The following is a 20,401-nucleotide window of genomic DNA, read 5'->3' as shown; positions in this document are numbered from 1 at the left end:
GCCAACCACCAGTGAAACGCAAACCACAGGACAACAAAGAACATTTCAAATCAGGCTGGTCCACAACAAGACTCTGAGGGTTTTGACTGGCACCCACAACCTTTAACTAGGATCCCACAACCTGAAAATAGGCTCCCAAGCTCAGCACCCCTTAACCAAAAACAAGTACCATAAGAAACCAATGTGTGCCCTTTAAAACTGGTAGCTAACACCTGGTTAGCAAAAATAACAAACAGAGGAGGGTTTTTACTAGCTCCCTCAACCAGGAGGAACAAGAATATGGCTGGTAACTGAAAGCTCTCCACAATCACCACCTCAATAGGAATCAGAGGAGGAAGAACAAAACATAACACATACCCGACAATCAAAAAATTGAGGTTCTCAAAAATGGGGTTTGACAAGCTCCCATAACCCGAAGAGCTAGGAGAAAGATCACCTCTACAACCCAAGCAGTCCAGAAGATGGACATCACCAGCCACCCGCCAACACCACCCAAACTCCATAGCAGGACACAATTCCACCTCTATAGGAAAGAAGTTATCTCCAACACCATCCTTATCCACCTCCGAAGAAGGAAGGGCCAATTGTTGATTTCATAGAAACCCTTTGATAAATACCAAGCAAAACATATCCAATAAAATTTAACCCTTAGCCTAGCTAACTAATACATAAGAGCAACATGCAATGCGCTTTTTCTTTATTGATATTTAAAGAGGATTTCACCTCATTTTATCTTCCCTAATTTGATCTCCCATAAGATGACTAACACATAATGGAATATCTTTGATAGGGGACAACCAACCCAAATATGAATGAGGATGATTGAGTGACCAAGGAGATTGGTTGTGTAGGGGAGAGGCAATGAAACTCAATTGATCAATTAAATTTTTATTGACGAGGTTAATTAAAATGTATTATTCCCTATATTTGTACCACATCTTCCAAATACTTTTCATTTTTTTGGATAAAGAAAAAACAACTTAAATATGTTTGGTCATCTTGTAGTGAAAGAAAAGAATTATTGCTAAAATATCCCATGGTGATTACATAATGTGTATAAGGAGTAGAGCTCTCAAGGGCCCATTAGATGAAGAGGAAAAAAAATTAAAAATAATCCTTCCAAGAGTAAACATTCATTTATTTCACTATTCGTAAATTTAATATATATCTTCAACATGTATATAATTGAAAAAGAATGTCAAATTATGTGAAGTATTAGCCCTATATGGAGTCTTATATGTTATATTGATCATTTTGGTTTCTCATGGAAATTTCCATCAACTCATTTAAATTGGCATTAGGTTTAAGCATCAATTGATATTCGAGACATATCTTGTTATTCTCTCACATTCACTACAATCTTATAGGTGTTCTAATTAAAGTGGATCTATTTATCTCACAAAGATTCAACTATGATACATATGTTCACACATGCAAGTTTATTCATGTCTCCCTCAAGAGGAAGGAGGGTGATCATGCACACACAATATCACCTCAAATCATTAGACAATTCTTGATCAATAGTATACATTGGCCCCTTTTAATATACACTACATGAAATGACAAAAAAATATGCTTTCATTTCTTGTAATGTTTTATTGACAAGAGTTGTTGTCATTATAAAATATTAACATGCCCATTACACATTGATTGTGACTGCTAGTTAATTAATATGCACCATGGAAACACTTAAGACCTCACATTGACAAGGGACGAGTTAAACAATTGAAATTTATGATGGAAATATAGATTGAGAAAATATTCATACTTTCCTTGGCCTTTCAACTTGTGTTATGAAGATTATTTTCAATGTAAATATATGATAGCTTTTAGGAAGGTGTTGCCTTAAATGATCGATGGGTTCTAGTCAATGCATTAAGTTATTCCTATCTTAGATATGTTCAAGTGTTAAAGTTATCATATTTCAATGTGTATTAGACATGTTGATAGCCATCCATAATTGAAATATATCCTTCAATAATATTTTAAACAAAAATATTATTGGACCATGTATGACAAGGTGAGTTTGATATGTCAAAATAACCTTTAAACCATAAGCTAAAAACTACTCAATAACATTAAGAGATAATAAATTAGGTTTAAAAGAGATTCTTTGATTATTATTATATAAAACTAAAGAGGATTTATAAATGATCATAGGTTCACCAAATATAAGGTAGATCGATCATTCCTTAAGCTTAAAGTAGGTTAACCTAATAAATGCATGCCTACTTTAATATAAACTAACCTAGATCAATAGATTAGATTAATTGCACGTATCTTGATAATCAAATAATGATAGAAGGTAGATGCCATTATATAAGCCAATTCCACCTTAATATATTTGAATACCTAAAATGATTGGTGATATTGACAAATAACTTTGATAGCTTATTGTACAACTGAAACTACAACTCAAGCAATCCAACTATGTATGTAGTTAGTCAAATTTGAATTTGAATTTCAGAATTTTAAATTAAAGAAGATGAGCTTATGACCATGATGATGTCCTAATAACATGTGAATTATTCTTGGGATAGAAGATGGGGCTAAATCTTAATAGTGAATAACTTATGCATAGATATGGGTGCAATAATAGGTGAGAGAAACAAATCGATATGTTGAATATATAAGGGTTTGTGAACATATGAATGAGAATGAGTAATACATACATAAGAACCCATCTAAATGAGTAAGTGGGTTACCGTTATGCAAGAGACCCAATTTTACACAAAATTACACTATTTATAATGTGCTTATTTAATGAAAGTATTCACCTCAAAATGAACATGAGATACAAATGACATGGATATACAAATTTCAAAATTATAATTAAATAAAAATGAGTAGATTAAATAGTAGCTAGTCTAGTCTAAGTATTGTCATGTGTTTGAATAATGTATTGTATTAAATTCAAACTCGTGATTTGCAAATCAACTCGTGAATGATGTGCTTGACAAATTTATTATTATCATCTTAAAAAATGAGAGTTGACCACCTAATATACTAATTTATTCGAGATTGAAGTTTCAACATTAAAATTGTAGTCAGTCTAGACAAAAATGACCTACAACTTGTTCTAATTATCTCTTGTCATTTGTAACGATTGATAGAAATTTTCCCTCACGATGGCTTGGACACTAGCAAGAGCAGGTGACTTACTTTCCGAAAAGTTGGACCTGCCACTCTTGGCTGTCTTCTGCAATCTTCAAAAGGATAGGGCACGGCTGTCTTATGCAATCTACAAAAGGATAGGCACAACCCAGTTGGAACGGATTTAAAGCGTTTCTATGATTCAGTTCAATATCTCCAGTTTTGGGTAAAATACTCTCTGTATTTTTATTGTTAGTTAGTCTCCCTGTTCAGATCCAGCCCTAAAATGGAACCATACAATCCTCCCTCAACTAAGCTTCCCTTCCAAAGCAGTAAGAGATATCACGTGTTTCTGAGTTTCAGGGGACCAGATGTGAGAAAGACTCTGGTGGATCATCTCTACCAAGCTCTCTCCACAGCAGGTCTCAATGTCTTCTTAGACAGTGATAAATTGGAAAAGGGGGAAATGATTGGGTTGAGCTTGGAAGCAGCAATTGAGAGCAGTGCCATACGCATTCCTATATTTTCTGTAGGCTATGCAGATTCCACATGGTGTCTCAGGGAGGCTGCTGCAATGTTGAAAACCCCTGGCTTGATCATTCCTCTGTTTTATCACGTGGATCCAACTCATGTTAGATATCCTGAAAATGAGTCGAGTCCCTATAAGCAAGCATTTCTCAGACATTATGCCCATTCAGATAAATTCACAAGAGGAGAGGTTAAGTGGTGGAAGCATGCCCTTGTACAGATCTGCCCATGTTTAAACTTCTGCGATCATTCAGTTCGATACCAAAAAGAAGAGATTGATGAGTGGAAGGATGCTCTTCAACAGATATGTTCTCGCTCAGGCTGGTCCATGGATATAACTCAAGGGTAAGTAATCAATCTCATTCTCTGCTCTCTTTTCAATCTTTTTCTTTTACTACTGCAGGGTATTAAGTATTGAAATATAGTCATCTAAGCATAGGGTTCTAGGGAAGAGGCTTCAGCTTTTGGTTTTTTTTTTGTTTTGTTTTTTTAATAAAAGTGGATGAACCACTGAAATTATATTAAATCTTTATGTTTTTTACATGGTGTCTGGTTCAATGAGCACTGAAGGGAAAGAACCAGTAAGAAAACCCTTCAGTATTGTTCAAGAGAACAAAAGCCTATCTACCCATTACAATAGCTCATAGGCAACCCAAATAAAACCTCAGATTACATCACTAATCACATTAGATATAAAGGAAGAGAAGCATGTAGGAACCAGTGAAGAAGATAACATCCCAAAATGAAGCCACCATGTCTTAAATAAAATCAGTGCCATCACCCCAAAAAACCAATCTGTCTATGCACCACATGAATCGAAGGCCTTGCAGAGAACAAAACACAAAGCCAGAAGGGAACCAAGTAAAAGTACTCCTGTCAGCATAAAAATGGTTAGAAAACATATGCCCATCCATATAAGAAGTAGAGAAGGATGAAGAAAACCCTCAGGAATCAGGATGAGGCCAATCCACAGAATAGTCCATAACAAATGCCATAATAACAACAACGGGATAAGGAGCCATCTGCACCACCATATTAACTGCACTTTCCAGTTCCTCAAAAAAAGCCACCAACTACCAAATTTGCCAAGAGCTCTCCAAATAATGCAGAGCATTATGTATTAGAAACAAAAAAAAAAAATGAATGCCATACCTGCACACCATCTGGAATATAACAAAGAAAAGGATAACCACTGCATGATTATCATATCATCATAAGAGAAAATGCCGAGCAAGAAATCTCATACCAAAAGATGAAATTTCCTCATATCTTACAACAGACCCAATCATTAAAGCAACTTCCTAAAGAGCATAACACCAACAAAGCGAAATGATTCAACAGAAGGACTAGTTCCACTTAATGTGAAACGAAACCTCATGGCAAAGTTACCCACATCCAACTGCAAAGAGAAATGATTACCAAAAAAGCAAAGAATCAGAATCAATGTAATTTAACAAAATCCAGCCAGAAAACTAATGATTAGCATGGAAGATCCAATACCAAAATAGTCTCCAAAATATCCAATGGAAACCAAGGTATCCACCTACCGTGATGATAATCCCATAAACCCATCATGTAGCTTCATGGGACAAGACAATGCCAATCAAGAAGTCCAATAAATACCAAAACTGTCAGCCAATCATAAGGTGACCCACTTCTGACCATATAAGAAATTAATTACACAAGAAACCATACGATCTCACTCTTATAAATTGCCAAACAACTTGCCACAAAGCTGAAGAATACATATATGAATATGAAAAAAGAGTATCATTATAGGGAGGCTATGAAATATATAGATTTTAAATTTGGAAAGGGTTTGAAAGGTTTTAGTTTTAGTTTATTTATTTATTTATATTTTTATTTTATCTTTATTTTATCTTTATTTTATCTTTATTTTGATGTCATCAAGTTTGTTTTTTAACTAGTCTTATCATAACAAGTATTAGGACAATATACTAAAATTGTGGAAGTTTCACTAGGCATGAATTACATTCAACATATACAATTTCAATAAGATGGAAAAATTTAATTTGATGTGTCTAGATTTTTTGATAATGTTTATCAAATTTAGATGTTAAATTAATGTCATTTACAAAAAAAAAAAGAAGAATCAATAAAAAGCTGGAAACAAGTTTTACTTTATAAAAATTTTCTAAAAATTGAATTTAACATAAAAATATTTACATATACATCTTTTTTATCATCTTGAAAAAATAGATTAAAAAGAGGTCCTCAATTATATTACACATGCTTCTACCTTTAATACTAGATCTACTCATAGTTTTAATCCTTTTAATCTCATTTGAGTACATCTACTTTTGTGCTTGTAATTTCAACAAAGTGCAATTTAAAAAAATTAAATTGAGAACAATTGAAATAGATTTGATTTGGGTAACATAGATGTGAGGAAGGGCTGAAAGATTCGAGAGGTCATGGGTTTGGTGAGTTGTTTTTAAGGTAATTAGCAAGTTTGGAGAATGAGATATAGGCATGTAAAGACATATTGAGTTACATTGCCTATTTCAAGGCTATTTTTTTTAAAAAATGATGTGTGGGATTAAGTTTGGATTTGTGTTGGTAAATCTAATTTTTTTTTATATTATTTTATTACTAATGCAAGCAAAAAGTATTAAAATATAATTATATTAGCATAAGGTTTTAGGGAAGGGGCTCTTCTGATTTTGTTTTGGATTGAGAAAAGTAATGAATATAAAACAAGAATCTAATAATATAAATGTTTAGTATATAATATATACATTTTAAATTGGGAAAGGGTTTGAAGGGGATTCTTTTTATTTTGATGATGTATTTGAATATTTTCAATTTTTTTTATATTCTATTTTCTATAGATTTTTTAGAATGATAATAATAAAATAAGTTATCATCAATCAACTTTCATTAAAAAAATCACTCATGTTGTAACATAAAAACATAAGGTTGAAGATTTTTGAAACATCTCATCCACTTTCTATGTTTGGCCTAACTATCCTTACAACCAATCTTGTTTCTTAACTAGTCTTGTCATAGCAAGGGTTAGAACAATAGATTAAAATTGTGGAAGTTTCACTAAATATAAGCTACATTCAACATATACAATATCAATAAGATGAGAAAATCTAAGTTGGTGTGCTTAAATCCCGTTGACAATATTTCTCCTAATTAGATGTTAAAGAAATTACATGTACAAATAAGAATCAATGAAAAGATGGAAGTAAGCTTTGATTTGAACAAGTTTTTCACAATGCTAATATATATATAGGGATCCTCAGTTATATTGTACATGCACATGCCTTAGCTACTAGATTTATTCACAACTGTAGCTCCTTTAATCCCATTTGATTACATCTACTTTTGTTCTTGCAAGGGCACAACAATTTATAAGGGATAAGTAAACAACCATAAGAGAAAACATCTATATAAGAAAGAATATGCCCCAAGTACAAGAAATAAATGTAGAAAATGTGAAGACATTGCAAATAAGGAATAAACAAAAGGCAAAGTGGAAATGAACTAGTATGTGTATACAAATATAGTTATAGGGAAGCCCATAAATCAACAAATAAATTTAAATTAATTAATATTTAATCTTACATAATGTATAATTATATATTTATTGGTATTTTCATTTCATATTATATATTTATTGGTATTTTCATTTCATAAATCATATGTTCATTCTAAATACAAATTAAATTGACAACTCATTAAAAAAAGTCTAACACGATATTTCTCTTGTTTAAAATTTTCTACTCTTAATTTTTTTGCTCGGTAAATTTTCTACTCTTATTATTTGTATGTAATTTTTTAAATCATCTTTATAAAATTTCTTTCTTTGATTTTTTTTTTCTAAAATTACTACAAAATAATTTGTTTGATTTTTACTTATTTTTAACAATTTCTATTGATAAAATTTTAGCTAACTTTTAAAAAAAAATCATAATCTAATTTTAAAATTTTATTTTCATTTCTTCTTATATTTTTTTATTAATTATTTGTTTGCTAAATAATAACAATTAAAGAACATCCATAACTCATCTCCACCCTTAATTTAACAATGTTTCAAATATTATTATTTAATTTAAAAATTTAAAAATTAACACATTAAGAATCATAACTTACTCTTAATTTTTTTTTTCTTTCTTTTTTTAATCAATTCTTTTAATGACCACTCAAAAAATTAATCATTGAAAAAGAAAAAGAAAAAATAACAAAAGCAAACTCACAAACATATTCGAATAATTATTTTTTATTATTTAGCTGTAAAATATAAATTGTATTTTTACATAATAAATTTTAAAATAATTATTTGTGTTCTCAAATTTTATTTTAAATTAATAAATCAATAATCTTTTAAGTACTATTTTTAACTAGTCTACTATTAAATTATTAACTCTTTATTTTACTAATATATATTTGTATAACAACTACCCATAGTTGCTATTTTATTTTTAAACAAGTACCAACTTAATCAATCAAGCTTCTTGTTCTATCTTAAAAGGGTCAACTTCATAATTTCTTAAATCACCATAGTGGTGACAACTCAACCACCACTTATGCTTGTACTCAAAGGTGGTAAGCTATTGAGATCGAAATTCCTGTTAGACCTAGACCTATGCATTGAGGGTTCATTCTTGATGACCCAGCCTACGTATTCCTTTGAGGGAAGCTAGAGGTTTTGTAATTTGCCCTTGAAGATTATTGGGATCATTCTCTCCTCTTATATGGGATCTTTGATCTCTCTTAAACCTTGTTTGTTAATTACATGCAATCAATTAGCTTAGTCCATTTCAATAGAACATAATCATTGATAATCAAGTAGTGTACAAGCATACACAATTACATAGGGGTTATATATTCTTCCATAATTTCCAATTCCATAGAGAGTGACTCAAGCACACATCTCATAAACACATAGTGACTAGCTCATACATATCACATGTAAATAGTGACTAGTTCTAGCATATGTCACTTATACATAGTGACTAGCTCCAATGTACATCAGTCATGCGTGCAGTGAGAGATTGACACGTCCACAATGGCTAGCAATCACTTGCCCTTAGTGCATCCTAGATAAAAGGTATGTCAATGCGTTGCGCTCTACACCATGGGTCACATTCCTTTCCCTTGCCTTTTGCACCAATGAGCAAGTGGTAACAAGATTCATTGTATCCCATACAACATCGAATGTTCATCCTCATCCTAACAAGGTCAATTATACCAATTCCACATCAAGATATGCCCAAAACTATACTATAAGGTTGATCTAGTTATCACCTACCTATTTTTCATTAGAATTTCTCTTCCCTACAACCCATTAGAGGGCTAAGAAATAGGGCATCCATCACCAACATGCAACTAGCCCTCGAGTCTACATGCTCTTGGCATAATCCTTCCAATACCCTAGATCAATGCAAAGTATCCCTTGTCTGCATACAACTAGCGGCATCTAACCACAACTAGGTGATATGATTGTCAATCTACCGACATAGTACACTCCTTGAATACTGTTAGTCTCGAGCAAATAAGCTTATCTTAAGTGGGTCATAGGATTTATCCTTTGGTGATCACCTTGGATAGATAGGACTAGTCTACAAGTTAGAGGAATACAAACCTCTACCTATGCCCTTGTAGGGTCCTAACTCCATCTGTTGCCATTAAAGTCAGCGCTTGTATGCTTAGCACTAAAACTTGAAGAGAGGTTCCTAATTTAGAACAAGTAGATCATAATTGTCAGGTCTAGGAGTATATACACAAAGTCTATTACGTCTAGGATTACATTTCACAAGTGCCTAATTAAGAACACTTGGATCCAACATAAGGTGACCTCTACTCAATAGATAAACAAATAACCATAAGGTAGTTGACCCCATCACTTCATTCAACTTTCTATTCAAAACAAAAAATATATTAAATACGAATTATTAGGTTTTCATTTCCCCTTTCATAACCATCTAATTCCCACTTTGGCCTCATTTGAAGCCTAGTGAAGGGAGAAGGTCAAACCAGTTAGTAACAATCCCCAAAACTTTAGGAGTTGTCACCCCTAGGCCCTCCCCCTATAGACTTGAGATCACAAGGGCATCCTTCACCCAAGGACCACCTATGTTCCCGCTTCCAAATGAGTCAAAGTCACACATATTTCTCCTTACCAAGTCTCTCAGAGAACTCCTACACATAGGTTACCAAGGTTTTGTCATATCAACTCAAGGACTAGGCTAATTTCTCAATACAAAATTACCTTGGTTCACACAAAACCCATAGGAAAGTTGTTCCATTCGAATTTCGTGTAATGGGTTCAACATTGAGTTTCAAATACTCAAGGGATCAATAAATATCTTGTAGTCATATGTAAGGCTTTACCCAAGAACTCAATTATCATCCTAGAATAATATAACATGGCTTATTATTACATTGGATAAGGAAGATAAAATGATGTTAAAGGGGCTTGATCAACATAATTATGTCTAATAATTTCTCAACTTGAAAAGCTTATTTTTCACATATAACCTGATGTAGAAGTACACAATTACTTAGAGTTTCCCACAAGGGTTAAAATGCTACATTTATTAATGCCAATGTCTGTGATAATTTATTATGTCATCCTATGTTGAGGCTAATAACATAAAGGGTTATATATATGTATATATTTAGCTCAACCTTTATTAATATCCACTTTTTATCCAATCTTATCAAATAAAAGTCAAGTTTCATGGTTACCCAATATGATTCCTTTTATTGATTCTCAATTATAGGTAACGTATGCTAAACTTCAAAATATCCTTCTTACATAGGAGATGAGTGTCTTTAAAATCTTCAAGTAGCAAGTTGTCATGCCTGTGAAGTGTGATACCTGCAGCTGCAACACAAAACACTCAATAGATCATTACAAGCATGATTAGCAAATTTAAAACAAAGAAATATGAAATCATGACAAAGCGATCTATCGCCTCCTAATAGATGCGAGTGTGGATTTGCTCTCAGATCTGGATAGGCAAATTCCAGTGACTTGACTACACCTAGATGGAGGATTTGAAATGATAATGATGCATTTAAGCTAGAAATGATGATGATTAAGCTAGAAAATAAGCAAATTAAGCTAGATCTAAGATGCAATTGCCTATAATAACGATGCTCAAATGATAATGCTACTATGAATATGCCTATAGTAACAATGCCTAAGATGCAAATGAGATGGGATATTTTGTGCTCCAACAAGGGGGATATTTATAGGATTTCCAAGGCCAGGGGTGAGGTGGCAGGAATCAACGATCAAGATTGAATCTGAAGATATCAAGGGTGAAATTGGAGGTTGGTTGGAGAAGAGGTTGGATGAAAGGGGACATTTGCCATCTCTATGGTGACAAGTGTCAAGGAGTTTTGCTCATGAGAGGGCAAGCATCCAAGAGGGGAGACATGTGGCCCAAGAATGTCATGTGTCTCAAGGGGAGAGTATCCACACCATAGGAGGTTAGGATGTGCAAACTAGGATGGGGTTAATTAAACCCAGGGTTAGATGGAATGGGTTAGGTTTAGGAGTGGTTAGGTTAGGTGGTTAGAAGTTAGGAGGCATGTGGGGAATTTGAATTTTAAAAATTCAAATATTAGGAAAAGGCTAATTAATTTTCAACAACTCATAAACTGATTTGTTTTAATTAATTAGGGGATTAGAAGAAATGAATTTGATGGGGAGGAATTAATTAATTTGAATTAATTAATCAAAGGGGACTATTGAAATGAACCTATTAAATAAATCCTTTGATTTATTAATAAGTAGATAAGTGGAAGAATTTAATCAAATTGTTAATGAATTCAATTAAATTGGGAAGGAGGATTAATTAACTAATGGCTTATTCAATTAATTACCTTCAAACCATTTTTAGGTGTATACACAAGCAACTTGATTCAATTTCCATAGATGGATTTATACGCATATTTATGACTAGATTATAGACCTTCAACATGATAGTACCTCAATACAAAGTGTAGTTTGTATAATTAAGATTCAATTTAGGAGTTACTCCAATATAATTAAAGTGATTTAATGACACCAACATTAAACATCGCATTCCCCTTGGGTAATCAAACTAACCACCTTGCTGAAGCCATTGGGGCCTATCAGACCTTACTGTTGGCTCATCAAATTAATGGCAAAAAAGTTTGGATTGAAGGAGATTCAAATAATATCATCCAATGTCTTGAGGGGAACAGTAAGGCCTCATGGACCATTCAAAATTGGATTAATTTATCAAAAGAAATAATCATCTCTTTTGAGGAATGTTTTATATCCCATGCTTATAGGGAATCCAACATGGTGGTGGACTTCTTCGCCAATGGCTTGGAGAATGATGTCAAAGTCCTTTTTAGATACGATAGATCACATGGAATACGTGGAGGTATCCCATCTCGTTGCTAATTTCCATAATGAGTAGAGCCATTATTACTATTCATGGTGGCTGTGGTGGCGAGCGAAGAGGCCGTTTGTTTTATTATTGCTCGCACACTTTCTGGGTCATTTGTAAGCTTGTTTGGATTTTAACTTGCCTATTTTTTCTGCAAAACCACTCTAGTCTTGGGGACTTTGTTTGGTTTTTATCTCTGCTCCCCCACTCTATTCTTGAGGACTCTGCTTATGTTCAGATGGGTGGAGAAAGGCGTCAAGTTGAGCCTGTGGATTGTGAAGGGCTAAGGGCTAACCAAACCATTTGGAGAATTTTGGAGAAGGGGAATTTTACACCCTACATTGATAAATTGCACGGATGGGATCCAAAAGCAACTAAAATCTTTGCCAGAGGATGGAATGATGGTAAAATTAACCTGTTTGGGAGGACTATGGTGGTGGACGAGAACTTAATTGCGGAAATCACTAGTCTCCCTACCCAGGGTCTCAAGTTTTACAAAGATAGAAAATACTCTGATTCGGCGGTGAAGAAATTCCCTAAATTAGACAAAGAAAGGAAATTACTGGTAAAGAAAAATAAAAGTTGTTATGACGCGGATACTGTCAAGCCGATATGAAGGGAGGTGCTGAAGGTGATTATGGAATATGTCACAATGGATGGTCAATTCTCGAGGGTTTTTGAGCACCATTTTGTCTTGCAAAATATTTTCAGACACTAGGTGAGGGTTTCCTTCCCCTTCTATCTCTTGTCTTCCCTCAATGCTAGTATTTATGAGCATAAAGATAATCCTACAGTTAATCCTATTCTTCATGAGGGTTTACTAGTTTTAACCCATGAGCATTTTAAAGCTAAATCTTCCAAGCCCAACTCCCCCCTCATTTCCATCTCGGAGGATGTGGAGTCGGATACCCACAATTCCAATGACGTTGATTGGAACACGGACATGGAGAATGATTGCTTTGTCCCTCCAGAGAAAAAGAAAACCAGAGCCAAACCGGTTAATCCCTCTCTTGTTGGAAAGGGGAAGGTTAAAGACCCAAAGATTGTCCTTCCTTCTAGCCCTGGAACTAAAGAAGTTAAAAAGAAGTCTAAGGGTCGCCCTCTGTCAAAAGGGAAAGCTCTTGACTCTGAGGCTCCTTCGCTGGATAATGCTAACCAAATTTACCAGTCTCCCCTATATTCATTCAATTTTTACCCTTCCACAGACAAGAATAATAGGCCTCATTTTCCCCTTCACCTGAACCTAGATTCTCCCCTTTTGAACCTAGATGAGGAGTACCCCAATGAAATTTTAGCTATTGCAAGAAATGGGGCGGTGGACACTGTCCACATCATGAAGTGGGCATTTCATGAGATAAAGAACCTCAACATAAAATAGAGGGCTATTAGCAGCAAAGTGAAAATGTTGGATACCGACATGAGGGCTCTCATGGCAGATAGGGCACTAAAGGCAATGATCTCTGGACTGGGGAAGAAAAAATTTCAGTGATTGAGTGCCTCACCAAAATTATTGAAGCTCTAGATACTTTGAAAAAAGACTATGAGAATAAGATTGCAGCCTTTGAGAAGAAAATAAAAAGCATAAAAGATTCTCTCCATTCAATCATGTCTCATAGTCATTGTGTTATCAAAACCACAAGCGAGAGCATGAACACCATGGTTTTGAATATGGAAAAAGGTTACCAAGGCAGATTGGTGGTGGAGCTGGATCTGGAGAAGGAAAAAGACAATGAAGAGTCATTGGGTTCTAGCAAGAGAACTTGGGCTAATCTGAAGAGGAAGGCGGAAAGACCCCTGCAGGAAATCCAGGATTTCAAGAAATTTGCTCAGAATATGAATCAGCTGGAGGCAGAGGTCGCTGAGACTTTAAAGACTTTGGCTTAATCTTCTTCGGCCCCTGTCTGGTTTTTTGCAAGTTTTTTGTTGCCGTTGGGCTGCCTTCTTCTCTGTTTATCTCCTTTGGCAGCATTTTTTTTTTTTTGTAATGGTTTTCATGCTTTATCTTGGTTCTGACCAGTTGTAAAGGGTTTCAGGTCCCTTCAAAACTTATTTTTACCATAATAAAAAACATTAAACATCTATTGTGAGGTCATTAGCTTCATAAGATTACTCATGACTATTATACTTACTAAAATAGTTACATCATTTCCACCTTGTAAAGTATAAATACATGTCTTACCCTACAACAAATAAGTATACTCTTCTTGCACCAATAATTTATATATTCAAATTAGAACATATCTCTACCAAAATTTAATGTTTTCATTATTAAACATAGGGGTACCAAATATGGTTACTAATCCCTATGTAGTAATAATCTATAACTATTATCTTGCTTTCTAATTTGTTTTATTTCACATAATAACTTAATGGTTCAATGCATGCCATGGCAGTGGTGCCTGTGCAGTGGTGCCTTTTACAGTTGTTTCGTCTAAACCCAAAATGAGAGTAACAATAGAAAATGGTATTGCTACAAATTCTTATTTGAAATCTCTTCTTTAACTTAGTTTTTTCATCCCTTTACACAATCTTGACCTATAAGAATTACAAAAAGACGCTATAAATTAGTTTAGAGACGATGAAAGTGTATTGAAACATTGTCAAGGGTGATCCAAGGCAGTTGTTGAGGTCAAGGATGATTTTGTTAGTGCAGGGCAGTCATGAAACGTATCACATAAGCAATTAATTTTCATCAAGGTAGACAATAGAGAATTGAATGGATAAGGCAGACTATTAAAAATTGGATGGATGCTAACAAGAGCTATAAGGAATTTGAAAACTATAGAAAATTGGATGGATGCTAACAAGAGCTATAAAGAATTTGAAAAACTTAAATGGGGCAACATGATTGTCCAGGCAAATATACATATGGATATAATCACTCCTTCAGACTTATCCTAAATCAAGGTTATACAAGATAAACCTTGTGACCATATCTTCTTTTATAAGCATTGATTTGCTCTCATGCTTACTTCCATTCCAATAAACTAATTCATTGTCTCAAGCATTTAACAATCACAAGAATGATATGTTTAGCTGAAAACAATATTACCACTTGTACATGATAAAAGACACAATTCTAAAATAGGCTATATAATCAACATATTTATTGCTGCAATCTTCCTCTTTTGGAAAAGATAGGAGATAGGAGTCCCAAATTGTTATTAACATAGAAGACCTATTATATGCTATGATATTTTCCATAGGAACAATGTGGAGGATATCTATGATGCAGGAACTGCTACCGCGACATTTCCTGAAGCTTGTTCATAGTAGGCTTGGCCTATGTTTCAACTTTTCTACTCAGGAATATAGAAGAGAGACTTGATATGCTGCATGATTACAAGGAAACAAGAGGATGCTCTGTCTTTTACCAGCAATCATGACTTGTATACACAAATTATAATCAATTAACTACGTGTATCTATATCCTCCAAATAAGTTCATCAGGAGTAAAGAGGAAGAGGAAGATAAAGCACTTTATCTGTTTTCTCTGTGTGTTATTCAATGTATGCATTTTGGTATTTAGCAGTTGCATTAGAACAAAGTCTTCACTTTGCAAAATCAGATATGATTTAAAATGAGTAGAGATTAATATAAAACCAACTCCTAAATAAATCAGTTACCCTGGCAACTTCAGTTTGGGAGCGTAGCTTTTTGCTGTAGTATTTAATCTTCATGCTTGGCCTCCCAATGCCTTTCCACCCACGTCCACACCAAAACACCTCTGATCTTCCTTTATAGGTAGTCTTGGAAACTCTTAAGTTATTTGCCAGATGTAAATGAAAGAGAATGAAGGGTTTTTCTCACGTTTGCTATTTTCTTTTTCTTCCTATTTGCTCCTCGTACCCCTCTCTTCCCTCCCTCACCCTTTCTCTGCCATTTCTTCCTTTGCTGCTCGTATTTTTGCTTCTAAATTCTGATTACAGGTCTACCAGAGCGATTGCCACTAAAACATATGCAGTTATCTGCCCTCCAATTCTCACTCCCATTCTCTCTTTTCCCACGAAGAAAATACTTTTTCCCCCAAAGAAAGAAGCCTCATCGCACAATAAATTTCATTTCATTCTTTTTTTGCTCACACTGCTTCCTTTCTCGTGAAAACTGGAAGAAAAGAATGGAAGAGTGCAGGGATGCCATACAGTATAATAATGCTTTTTATATGTTCTATTTTCGCAATTTTATCCTCCATATTATACGAATTTTTTTTCTGTTTTACTAGTTCCCTTGCAATTCTCTACAAATAAGTAGAACAAGGATAATAAGTATTTACTTTTGTGGCCATTGCAGCTTTGAAGGTCGGTTAGTGAAGACGGTGGTGCATGACCTAATTAAGACCTTGGACAGGGTGCCATTACAAGTTGCCAAGCATCCGGTGGGATTGGACAGCGTGAAATATGCTCTCATGCAGAAATTAAATCCGAATTCAATGGATGGGGTTGTTAAAGTTGGAATATGGGGTATTGGTGGTATTGGGAAGACCACAGTTGCCAAGGCTGTCTACAATCAAGTTTATACTGATTTTGAGGCTGCTTCATTTGTATCCAATGTCCGCTCTACTGCTGCAGACGACGCGGGCCTTACGATTTTGCAGAAGCAAATTCTTGAACAGTTAACTAAATATGATGGAAGAGTGTATAATGTTGATCAGGGCATGTCTTTATTCAGAGATCGCTTGGGAGGTAAACGTGTTCTGCTTATTTTGGATGATGTGGATGCTGTTAAACAATTGGATGCATTGGTTGGGGACTGGCTGGCACATCACAGCAGAGTTATTATTACTACGAGAGACAAACACATCCTTAATGTTGCTGGGGTCTCATCTGAATGCATCCATGAGATGAGTGGATTGGAGATGAATGAAAGTCTCCAGTTATTTAGTTGGCATGCTTTTCTCAAAGCATCTCCAAGTCCAAACTATGAAGATATCTCCAAAAGATTAGTGGAAGCTTGTAAGGGGCATCCTCTTTCATTGGAGGTGATTGGATCCTTCCTTTATGATAAACAGAATGACACAGAATGCTGGGATGAAGCTCTTTGCAACACTACGCGCTACCCAAAAATTCGGGAAAGGCTTTATATCAGTTATGGTGCTCTTAATGATGAGGAAAAGGAAATATTCATGGACATTGCTTGCTTCTTTATTGGAGAAGAGAAATCATTTCCCACCATCTTCTGGAAATCCATGTACAAGATGGTAGGCTCTGCTGTATCTAATCTTTCAATGAAGTCTTTGATAAAGATTGATGATAAAGGAAGATTTGATATGCATGATCATTTGCGAGATATGGGGCGAAGTATTGCCGAAAAAGAATCTACCCGACTGTGGGAGGCTACCCGTTTAAAGGAAGCAATTTCCAAAAATATCAATTTCTCTCGCCTTCAACTCAAAGGAGGCATTTCACAAAAGCTTGAAATGTTGTACACACCTGGTCTTCGCTTTCTTCATTTGCAGAATGTGACCATCGAAGGCATGACACAAGACACTCTAGCCATGCTTCCTCCAAGTTTGTTATGGTTAAGCCTGGAAAATTGTCAATTTGAGACGGAGAATTGTGACTTTGAGATGAATAGAACGATAAAGAAGCCACGCCACTCCTCCAATAACATTTGGCAACTGAAGATAATGCAATTACAATCTTGTGATCACATTGACAGCCTTCTCATCTCCTCTGTATTTTCACTTCCTTATATACAGCTGCAACACTTGAACATAGAAGGGTGTCGTGGTTTAAATAACCTCCCTGATTCTATTGGCAATCTATCACAGCTGCAACACTTGAATATAGCATGGTGTGATAGTTTAAATAACCTCCCTGATTCTATTGGGAACATGTCACAGCTGCAACACTTGAACATAAGATGGTGTGGAGGTTTAAAGAACCTCCCCGATTCTATTGGCAACCTATCACAGCTGCGACGCTTGAACATACAATGTTGTTATGCTTTAAATAATCTCCCTGATTCCATTGGTAACCTGTCACAGCTGCAACATTTGAACACAGAAGTGTGTACAGATTTAAATAACCTTCCTGATTCCATTGGCAACTTGTCACAGCTGCAGCACTTGGATTTGGAATGGTGTACAGGTTTAAATAACCTCCCTGATTCTATTGGCAACCTGGCACAGCTACAGCACTTGGACTTGGGATGGTGTAAAGGTTTAAATTACCTCCCTGATTCTATTGGCAACCTGTCACAGCTGCAACACTTGAACATAGAAGTGTGTACAAGTTTAAATAACCTCCCCAATTCCATTGGTAATCTGTCACAGCTGCAGGGTTTGAACATACGATGGTGTTATGGTTTAAAGAACCTCCCTGATTCCATTGGCAACCTGTCACAGCTGCAGCACTTGTACATAAAAAAGTGTAATGATTTAAATAACCTTGGCATCCTGTCACAACTGCAGCACTTTAGAAATGTGTACACTCTGTGTACACCCTGATTGCATTGGCCGTTCAATGTGTACAGGTAAACCTCTCTGATTTCATTGGCAACCTGTCACAGCTGCAACATAAGTGCTTGTGAAAGTTAAGTAACCTCCCTGATTTCCTTCTTAACCATCTACAGTTGAATAGGTAAGTAATATCTCCATCATGACTATAAGATAGAATATGGCAACATAAGTGCTTGTGAAAGTTAAGTAACCTCCCTGATTTCCTTCTTAACCATCTACAGTTGAATAGGTAAGTAATATTTCCATCATGACTATAAGATAGAATATAGATTTAGATAATATTAAATAAAGGCCAGTGCCATGATATTGTATTCACTAAAAATTAAATTGTATTCTTTTTAGCCATTTTACATCTCAAGATATATACTTTTTAAAATTTTCAAGGGAAAATGGCAAAATTGTCTTTCATACTTCACAAAAGGGGTTTCCACTTGGTTACATTGATTTAATAAAATTATTTATGGTTTAATTTTGAAGTTCAATTTGATTGTAAATTGAATTATTTTTTAATTTATTGAATTGTTTGGTTAAGTTGTATAAATTTTCTTTTCAATATTTGTGCTAAAATTTGTGATCTATAAAATTATATTATTTAATTCTAATTTTATATATTAATTTTTATTTTATATTAAAGATAAATTTGTTTTGAAATTAAGTTTATAATTACTAATTTTTATAATTATATTTAGTTTTTTTATTTTATTAATTGAAAAGTTAAGTTTGAAATAATATATAGTTTAAAATGTCATTATCATTAAGTTATTGTTATAATAGGAGTGATCCGCTTAATATTAAAAGATTAATTAGTTATGAATGAATATGTTTGCTTGTTGATTTCCTTTATTTTTTTAAAACTTGAAAGCAACAATTGAGAGCAATGCCATATGTATTCCTATATTTTTCTAAGTACTATGCAGACACCACATGGTGTCTCAAAGAGGTTGCAGCGATGTTGAGATCTCTTGGCTTGACCATTCCTCTATTTTATCATGTGGATCCAACTCATGTTAGATATTATGAAAATGAGTCCAGTCCATATAATTGAGCATTTCTCAAACATTATGCTCATTTAGATAGGTACCCAAGAGAAAAGATGCCCTTCAACAAATCTGTTCTCACTCAAGTTGATCCATGGATGTAACTCAAGGGCAAGTAGTCAATTTGCTTGCTTTTCGATCTTTTTTCTTTTATTGTTCGCTACTGAAAGGTAAAAGTATTGAAATATAATTATCTAAGCATAAGGTTCTAGGGAAGGGGCTCTTCTAGTTTTATTTTGGATTGGAAAAATTAGATAATGAATATAAAATAGGAATCTAATCATAAATATAAAAAAAATTATATAAATTTTAAATTAGGAAAGGGTTTTAAAAAAAAATTGTAATTTTTATTTTGATGTTGTTTAATAATTTTGTTAATATTCTTTTATAATTTCAAATCTTTTTAAACTCAAATTTTCTAATTTTTTATAATCTATTTTCGATGAAGTGATTGTTTTAAATCTTAGTGTCATTGCATATTTAGAATAAGGCAAGTGCACCAAGATGTGGGACCAAAAAGATGCCAAATTTTTTTTTGGCCCCCATCAAGCCCTTTTGTGCACGCCAAATAAGGTGTGTGCCCTATTTGGCTCACACTAAATAGGCTTGGCGTGTCGAGCCTAAGGTTTGGGCACGCCTAATGCATTTGGCGTGCGCCAAAAAGGGTGCACGCTAAATAAGGCGAGCGTCAAATGCATTGGCATTTTGAGAAGTGCATTTTGAATTTTGAAATTGCAAATTTTCCTTTTCTTTCACTTCCTCTCTCCAAATATATACATAAAATATAACATTTAATTGTAAGTCACATTTTACTTTAAGTTATATTTTATGTATATATTGTTAGGATGTTTGAGGGTGGTTTCATATCTTTAGGAGCTATA

At 34.2% G+C, this 20,401-nt stretch overlaps 1 protein-coding gene across 1 annotated transcript; it reads left to right on the top strand.

Annotated features, from left to right (window-relative positions):
- The first annotated feature begins 3,102 nt into the window (after window positions 1-3,102).
- LOC131058537 (disease resistance protein RUN1) lies at window positions 3,103-18,912 on the top strand. Its single transcript, XM_057992291.2, has 2 exons — window positions 3,103-3,966; window positions 16,314-18,912. The coding sequence occupies exons 1-2, from the start codon at window positions 3,380-3,382 to the stop codon at window positions 18,469-18,471; spliced, it is 2,745 nt and encodes a 914-aa protein (XP_057848274.2). The 5' UTR covers window positions 3,103-3,379; the 3' UTR covers window positions 18,472-18,912.
- Window positions 18,913-20,401: the final 1,489 nt, after the last annotated feature.

This window comes from Cryptomeria japonica, chromosome 8 (genome assembly GCF_030272615.1).
Source record: "Cryptomeria japonica chromosome 8, Sugi_1.0, whole genome shotgun sequence".
NCBI lineage: Eukaryota > Viridiplantae > Streptophyta > Pinopsida > Cupressales > Cupressaceae > Cryptomeria > Cryptomeria japonica.
Note: the sequence above shows the minus strand (reverse complement) of the source record. Positions and strands in the feature narration are given on the sequence as shown.